Genomic DNA, 9,106 nt, shown 5'->3' with positions numbered 1-9,106 from the left:
GCCAAAGCGGAGGAACTTTCTGCAATTTAGTAGCTCGGGATGTGGTAGGTGATATTAGAATGATTAATGATAATTGCAAAATCATACCGTGAAACTAATGGGTGGCATGAAAATGACGGACAGGGATTTCGTACAGTACGTGCGTGCGTGTGCGTGTGTTTTCGTGTGTGTGTGTGTGGAGGGGATGAAGGGAGGAAGGATTGTTGTTGTTGTGTGTGTGTGTATGTGTGTGTGTGTGTGTGTGTGTGTGTGTGGAGGGGATGAAGGGAAGAAGGGTCGTTGTTGTGTGTGTGTGTGTGGATTGGGGTGGGGGTGTATATGAGTGTATTTGTAGGTGTGTGTGAGTGTGATTGTGTGTGTGGGTGTTTCCTGACTATCGGCTGCGAAACGAATAAAAAATATCGGTTAAATTTCGTAGCGGCAAAACTTTATATCCCTTTCAAAAAAGAAGAAAAAAAAAATCTTCGAGAGATTCATACTACCCCCCCTCCCTCCCTCTATCCCATCCCCTACCGCTTTCCCCTTTTTTCTCTACCCCCCCCCCCCATCTTTCTCCTACCCTTCTTCTCCCCTTACTCTTCTTCCCTCTTACCCCCCGTACCGCCCTCACCCCCAAACTTTTCTGCTCCCCCTTCCCCAGCCCTTCCCCAACCCTTCCCCAACCCTTCCCCCGGCCCACCTCCCTACCCACCCACCTACCCACCCACCTACTCACCTACCCACCCCCCTACACCCCACCCCACCCCTCACAGGATCCCGAACCGACGGGGCGTGACTGTTTCATTAAGATTCAACACCTTATTGCAAAACTTAAAGAACGTCGAGCGGAGTAAAGGCTTCGCGGACGTTTCCCTCGCTGACGTTCATTCATATGGAAATAGTGTCGAACGTAACCCTGTAGTTCGGCATTCATTCCGTGTCGGTAACTGCGAGAGGTGATTCTTTTTATTTCTTTGTTCTTTTTTTTCTTTTTTTTGACATCTTTTCCGTCTCTTTTTTTGATGAATTGCTGTGTTGCGGGAGAGAGCAACGGAGAGACTGTGAAGAAATGGGGGAGAGAAAAAGTAAAGAGCGAAAGGGAGGAAGAGATCGAAGGAGGGTAAGACTGAGAGGGAGGGGAATAGGGAGGGAGAGGGGGAGAGAAGGAAGGAAGAAAGAGAGAAAGACAGAGACAGAGAGACAGAGACAGAGAGGGGGGAGACAGAGAGAGTGACACACACACAGACGGAATCAGAGAGAGGGAGAGAGAAAGAAAGAAAAAAAGCGAAGAAGAAGCGGTAAACAGAAACACAGAATCAGGCGAGAGAAATGAAGAACATGTTTTTCTCTCGTTCAGCCAAGGTCCAGTAATGACACGAAGCTCAATTCCTATAATCAATACACATGGGAATCTTAACTTGGTTAATCAATCCTGGCACCAGCTGATACTGGCACTGGGGACGTGGAAGGGGAGTGGCAGGGCAGTAAAGGGGCATGCCATTGTAATTTCTAGTAAGAGTATTCTCAAAACATGTTTGCAATCTTGGAGTGATATTGCAAGACGCAAGAGTTGCTCTGCTTGTCGATAAGTCACACACACGGACGAAACGCACCCAGGTCCTTATCTCGCATAGCGAATCAAAAGGCTATGTTAAGACGTAGCGTTAGCAATGGGTGGATAATCCATCGGATAGTATTTATTTACGTAACGAATCATACCCTGCTTTCGTTCGTTCATAAACTCGAGGCCGGGAATCCGATGACGACATTTAACGGCCAAAGGTTAAAGACTTGCGTGGGAACGGAACACGTTACGATCTTCCGTGGCTGCGACGGCATAAGAAAAAGAAAAAAAAAATACGAATGAAACAATACATAAGGTTGCTATACCGTGTTGTATATAAGCTTGTTTCGACCTTAAGCAGGCTCGAGAGTCTAGGATGAATAAGGTGCGTCGTGGTATCGACTTCTTTTATAAAAGATTCATGTACCCGGCCTGGCTTGATCGTCCCGCGTTGGCCGCTGCTGGTGCATACACGGGTCGGTGTGCGCCTGGAGCTGTCGGCCCGCTATTCTGTCCTTCTGTTTATCTGCCTACCTGTCTGTTCTGTCTGTCTGTTATGTCTGTTCTGTCTGTCTGTCTGTCTGTCTGTCCACACATGCATCTGAGTGCCTCTCTTTCTTTCTTTGTTTTTCTTTCTCTCTCTCTTTCTCTTTCTCTTTCTCTCTCTCTCTTTCTCTTTCTCTTTCTCTTTCTCTTTCTCTTTCTCTTTCTCTTTCTCTCTTTCTCTTTCTCTTTCTCTCTTTCTCTTCCTCTTTCTCTTTCTCTTTCTCTTTCTCTTTCTCTTTCTCTTTCTCTTTCTCTCTCTCTCTCTCTCTCTCTCTCTCTCTCTCTCTCTCTCTCCCTCTTCCTCTTCCTCTCCCTCTCCCTCTCCCTCTCCCTCTCCCTCTCCCTCTTCCTCTGTCTCTCTCTTATTATCATATGAAGAAAAAACTAATTTTAATAATTTGGGGGGAAAATCATATGCGGAGTAAGACAAGCCATAAGACCTGAAACTGGTGATCATGATCTATCATCCCTTTGACACTAATTGGCGGTGTCATCATTTTCTTGTCATATCAATTCAAGTTTATTTTTATGAACGTCGTTAACTGCAATTTGCATTATTGTTATATGCACCTGATATCGTTTTTATTTCTAATTTCATTGATATCACTATCATCGTTCCCATTATCATCACTGAATGAAATATTTTCAGTGTCTCCTATTGTCATCACAACCACTGACCATCGTCATAATCACCTCAGTGTCACCACTCACGATCACAGTCATTACCAATCTTATCTTATCTTTACCACTTTTCGTATCATCACCATTCCCATCGTCATCATCATTCTTCTCTGTTATCTATACTGTTATCATCACCCTCTTCTCTGTCCTTTAACATCTCTGTCATCAATTCTACCATCATCAATGTCTTCGCTTGTCTCTGATCATCCGTTGTCATCTTTCTCTTCTTTACTGTACTTCCTCTTCGTAATGATTACTAGTTGTTTTTTTTCTTCTCTTCTCTTTCCCTGCCTATCTCCATCGTCCTCTTCTCTTCTCCCTTCTTTATCTCTTCGCACTGCACCATCTCCGTGTTATCATCCCTTCCCTCTCTGAGAATCATCGCCATAGCCAGTTCTTCTCCTTTTCTTTATCACCTCCAAAAACAACGATCGCCGCCATCATCACATCTTGCTTTGTCTCTATCGCCTCTTCGTCACCGTCACCACCATCTTCACCACCATTCTCATCACTCCTTGTCACCTCTAATCTTCTGAGAGCATTCCTTCGCCTCACGACCATCGCTCCTACAACGCTCTTCAGAACCTATCTGTTTCTCCCAAGTACAGTGGAACGTCTCCTCAGGTTGCTGTTTGCTCCAGGTTCTTAACTGCCACTTCTCCGGGAGTGGGCCTGCCTGCACGTCCTCCTGCAGGCGGTGCACCTTCTGGGACGCTCAAGCCCCTGCAGAAGTAGCATTCCAGGAACTTTCTTTTACTTTCTTTATCTTCTCCAGGAGCTAAATATATATATATATATATGCCTAGATACATAGATTAGAAGTACAATAGATAGAGACGGGTTCTGTCAACCTCATATGATATACATAAGGCGCATGAATGTCTGCCATTTATCTGGTGATGACGGAGTGTTTTTTTTCTCTGGGATCCGCACTGGCCCTTAGATCCTACAAGTAGGTGTGCTATTTCAAGATTTTACTCTCCTGTACTCGTGTCGAAGTACTGGTGTAGGATCTTCAAATATTACGTGACAGTGCAGGATTTTGGGGTCTAGGAACATCAGGCAAATCTCTCCTCCCTACATTGATATTGGCACGTTTCTGCACCTTATTGAGATTTGTATCTGATTTCATAAACTGCTTAGCGCCAGTTCATTTAAAGGCTCAAAGTTGTCAGAATGCTAATGCAAAAAGATTAACAATATCGAGATATGTAAGAAACATGATCACTAGTCATCTAATAGGCATGATTTGCCTGCTTAAGTGAATCATAAATCCTCCCCTAACTGCCATAGTAGAGAATAGATATCAAGAGCAATGGGTTAAAGGATACTATAAAACTTCATTTGATTAACATTTCATTTCCAAACTTTTAGAGCAAATTTGGAATGTCAAACCTTTTTTTTTTCTTTATGTTTATATAAAGTTTCTCATTCCTTTTTTATATTTCTGTTGCTTTATGTCAAAATGCTACAATAAAATTTGTACGCATGGAATGATTTTTCATTTCATTTTATAGTGTTTGACTGTCGATCAATAAAGGTTTCTTTTTCTTATTGACTTTTAGCTTGATATTCAGTTATCCGAATGAAGTAACCTGATTCAGTGTTGACCTCACTGTTCAAACATATCCGGGCCCTGGATTTTTCTATCCTTTCTATCTTTCTTTTTACCCCTTTTTCTGCAATCGCTAAGGGAGAACGTTCCACTGTAACCATTTTGAAATGTATGTTGTGTGCTGGCTAGTTGTCGCTGAAGCCGGCCCGATGCTGTCTGTCTTTCCAGGGTCGCACGTGGACGTCGGTATAACGATGCATATTCTCAGTATTAGCTCGCTCTCTGAAGTTCAAATGGTACATACATATGCTCTTCGTTGTCGCGCTCCTAAGTACCACTAGTAAGGCAATAATCTTAAGGCGCCGGCCGGGCCAGCGGGACAGAGTGACGAGGACCTGTGGCCGCAAGGCTCCCCGGTACTCTTTTAACGCTCAAAGTGTGGAACCTTGCGTTGTGCCTAGCAAGAAGATGTCCTCGACTTGCGTTACCTGCCCTGATGTTGACTCTAACGTAACGCTCCCTCCCCCCACTGCCTTTTGCTATACTAGGGTAACACAAACCGAGGACCGAGTCATTGTCGTGTCATTCGAACTCGGAGTTATTTTGCGAGTTCCTGGTTGCTTCCCGAGACTGTACACAGCCTCGGGTCTGTACACCAAGGACTGTTTACAGTAGCAGAGGACCTTGCCAGCCTCTGAAGGGGTGATCCAACGTGTTCCGAGGGGAGGTGGCATAGCACTACCTTCCGTCGGCCCTGGATGACCCTTTCCAGACATGTCCGGTCAAAGACTGCTCGCTGGCCGGCTGGTGAGGACCTGTGGAGCGTCACAACGTTTGTGGTGAAGGGACGAGGTGTGTCTTCGCGACAAATGTGAGATGTCATTCGTTGGTCCTTAAGTCTGGATTCAAAGGCATAGAGAACATTCAGCTGCATGTTGAACATTTAATGGAGTGACTTTGAATCTAGACTCAACAGATTTGTTCATGTTATGCAGAAACATCTACGAAATACAGAGTCCGAATGGCTGAATTTTAAAAAGTATTCTGCACATTCAAAGATATCCTTCTCTTGGTCTTCTTGTTACTGTATAATCAAGATATCGATATGCCAAAAATCCGTAATCCCTTTTTTAATCTTTGGCTTATGACAGCATGTCCTTCCTTGTGGAATTCCGTTCAATCTAATCGTGTTATAATAATCTGGATGTTTCTGCTATTTCTTATGAACATTTAGCACAGAGTCGCCTCACTTTTACTGTGGTAGCCAAAGGTTGAGGCAAACCACAATGGTTTCAGTGAATCTTGATGTTCTCCTTTCAATATACACGATTGCAGAATCAACGGTGAAATCAACGTAATTTATCTAAAAGAAAAAACTGTGCATATGTTGCAAGCACGCAGACCAACCCCTACATACCCTCCCCCTCCCCCTCCCCTGGATCCTACCCTGGTCCACCCTAACCCTCCCCCACCCTCACCTTCCTCCCCCGCCCTCTCCCCAACACTCTCACCTCTCATTTAGGTTATTTTTTTATCCCTCTTTCGTTGCACATTGCTTTTGGCAGCCATTTTACCATTGTTTTCTGCTTTTCAAAATGAATTTAGTGTACAGGTAAGGGAGCTGGCGTGAGCCCTACGTTGTACATAATCCGATTTTGTATTTGATTTTAGCAACTTATTATACCTTAATAGATGAATTTACTTATTTTCATTCTTCTCTTCTCTTTCTTAATCTTTTACTTTGCTTGATTGCTTGTTTCTCTTGGCCTGTCTGAACCCTCTGTGATTTTAATGGAAACATGTCATGTTTCTGATGTTTGATCATTACTCACTTTCCTCGCTTTTCGTTATCAGAGCTCACGTGTCATTTACGGATTCAGAATTTTGTTCCATCTACTTTACCTTATTCACCCTGCGTGCCTGCAATGTGCTACGGTGCAGAAAAGTGAGTCTCTCTGTGCTGCTCTTTTTTTTAGGTGCATCAAAGGGAAGGCTACGCAGGTGTGTATGGACGGTGGCGCGTGGCTGCTCACCCAAGCGAGACTTAGGGAAGATCGAGTAGAGAGACCCAGAGCTTGACACACACACACACCAGTACCCGCAGTACCCGAGTGAAGGGGAGGACCTGAAGGCGTTGCCCGAGTCTCGTGGCCGTGGGTACGCTCGCGCCCCGTGCAGATATATCGGCGTAGTCACCTTCCTTTGAGCGCCATTTTCCCCCTTGTACAGCATTTATCTTAGTTACTCTAGCGTTGTTTGTATGGGTTGTTTCTTTACAGGTACTCCAGTGATTGTCGGGGTTACGATGCACATTCTGAGTATCAGCTCAGTGTCTGAAGTGCTCATGGTACTAAGCCTTAACCACCATATTATCATAATTATGTGGCGACCATGCAGTGTCCGTCTTGTATTTAACCCTCACATGCACTCTGGCTCACCATCCTGCGGACAGATTGCCATAAGTAGTCCCGTATATAATTTCTTTATTTTTATTTTTTTTTCTAATGTAAACTATCTAGAGTGTGGATGCCGGCCCTTCCAACCTGCATGCCTCTCTGTGCATTGGTCGAGGCGCCGGCGGTTCAGCTCTGGGGTATACAAACAACTGTTTTGAATAATGTGACGATTCATTAAGGTGCTTTGTATACACCAGTTAGTGTGGGTGTTTTTTCATTAAGTGTAACTCCTTTCACTGTATATTCAGATGAGAAGAATTCTAACAATGGCCCTCCACGCGGCAGCCCTAGTGCTACCCTTGGGGGTTACAGTTAGTCAAATTGGACAACCAAAGGATGGTCCTGAGCCACGTTTGCAACTCCCAGCATCATTTTTTGTGCTTTGACCAAGTCCAAGTCAACTGCAACCCGCCCCTCCTGGCCACCCACTACCAACCCTATTACCACTAAGATCCCCAACCTTCACCAACCACCACAGCTGCCACTGACACTTAAAACGCCACTCACATCCAACACCGCCCACACACGTGAAATCCACTTGGCAGGAAGGGCGAGGTCTCACATGAGCCACAGCACCAGGCACCCGCCCACGCCTCTACACCCCGCCCATCCTCGGGTGCCGCCCTCAGATCTGAGTGGCACAGCGAAACTTGGATCGCGGGAGCGGCACAGTCAAGTGGTTTCTGGTGGGCCATTCGACATCCCGTGAAGCTCTGGCCCCGGTCAGCAACGGGGCCTCTCACGCCCAAGCAGACAATGAACCACACCCACACAGCCATGCAGACGATTGTTGCCACGCTCATGCAGTGACACGCCCACATGCTCACACAAACCTTGAAACCTTTATTAGCCACATCCAACAAAAACACCTCCACAAAAACACGCGACGAGCAGAAATATGCCCACATTTACACTAACAGCAGACCCGGGCGCCTACACCCATATCCTGTACAAGAAATCCTCTCTAAACCTTACTATCTCTCTTAAAACACACGTAACAAGCACTCATGTGACACCCACACTACAACAGAGGCATAATATACAACAGCCACACATTTTATGCAATCCCAACTGCTTCCACGGTCTATCTCTTGTTCTTTCCCATCTTTATTAGGGCAACTGAGAAATATCTTCTCAACTGAGGAATATGTCTTCTCAACACTGTCTTTCCGTGGACGAGACTAAAAACCACTATCTTCCCACACTCTCCTCTTCTGAATTCAAAGTAGACATCACTTAGTTTTATAATCATACATTTAAGTAATTATTGCGTCTTCCCGCTTCTTAATTGCTCCTCAAAGCACACCCAGTTGAGTATGCTCATGCTAAGGTAAGACATTATGTATTTGGAAGCCAGCCAGGTGCCCGTGTAATTTCAGTACTGATTGTCATATTTATTTTGGTTCTGTTCACCTCAGTGAGGGAGCAAAAGGCATAGACAACATCCATATATTTCTGGGTTAAGAACTTATCATAGTCAAATAGGAAAAAAAAAGAATAGTGAAGCTTAATAGCTAAGCTTGGCCCAGTTAAGCGGTTGCATGAAAAAAAAAGAATTCGCTTCTACTTCGCGCTTCAATTTTTTTAACATTTCTGTTTTTCACATCTGTGCCTCGGACTGAAGAAAAACGAATATTCTTTGCTTGGTTTTGGCCAATTTCTTCTTCTTCTATTTTCTTTCTTTTTTAAACATACATGAAACGTGTATCTGCACGCACTGCCGCATAGCCCCATATATGTGATCAATTGTTGGGTGCATTAAACTTTGCAATATACTCTAAATTTCTTCTATATGGACTTTACTATAACACTTTACTTATGATACTGAGGTGTCTGTAGCCATTAGCACGAAGACTGACGCAGTATGTGGGTCTATGTGTGCCAAAACTGGTGATTTTCTCGCAGCAAATAATTTGCAGCACTGTAAGTTTCTGTTGCAAAAACTAGCGCACATCTTGACTTTCATATTAAGTCATCTGCTAGGTACACTTCCGCTAGTTAGTAATTAAACCTAGGCAATCTCACTCTTTGATTATCACGAAGACTCCATCTAGCTTAATCAGTAGACTCACACATTTTGCGACTTCATGAGAAATAAAAGCATAGACATTGTTCAGGATGCTTAAGTTTTTTTTCAAGATGAAAAAAATAAACTTGTTCGAAGAATGAGTCTTGTGCTTTAAACAGACTTGTTCTATTCACTTAATTAACCATTCAGACTGAGGAGTTTCAATGTTTTTTCTTTAATAATTCAAAGTATCTGCGTCTAAATAAAGAGACACTTAAAATTTGCCTTTTAATAATCAATAATTAATCATAAATCTT

General features: G+C 43.9%; 1 protein-coding gene across 16 annotated transcripts in view; it reads left to right on the top strand.

Moving 5' to 3' along the window:
- Window positions 1-956: 956 nt before the first annotated feature.
- The window catches only part of Rdl (Resistant to dieldrin), a 128,989-nt gene continuing 120,839 nt past the window's right edge, over window positions 957-9,106 (top strand). For 13 of the 16 annotated variants that reach the window (XM_086551033.1, XM_086551030.1, XM_086551027.1 and 10 more), the window contains exon 1: window positions 957-4,621. In XM_086551033.1, coding sequence (XP_086407159.1) covers window positions 4,493-4,621 — 129 coding nt within the window. In that variant the 5' untranslated portion in view covers window positions 957-4,492. The other 3 variants (XM_086551031.1, XM_086551035.1, XM_086551032.1) reach the window with 3 other exon arrangements.

Source organism: Penaeus japonicus, unplaced genomic scaffold, assembly GCF_977035675.1.
Source record: "Penaeus japonicus unplaced genomic scaffold, GWHDUDI00000001_assembly GWHDUDI00000024, whole genome shotgun sequence".
In the NCBI taxonomy this organism is placed as follows: Eukaryota; Metazoa; Arthropoda; class Malacostraca; order Decapoda; family Penaeidae; genus Penaeus; species Penaeus japonicus.
This window is presented reverse-complemented; position numbering and strand designations above follow the sequence as displayed.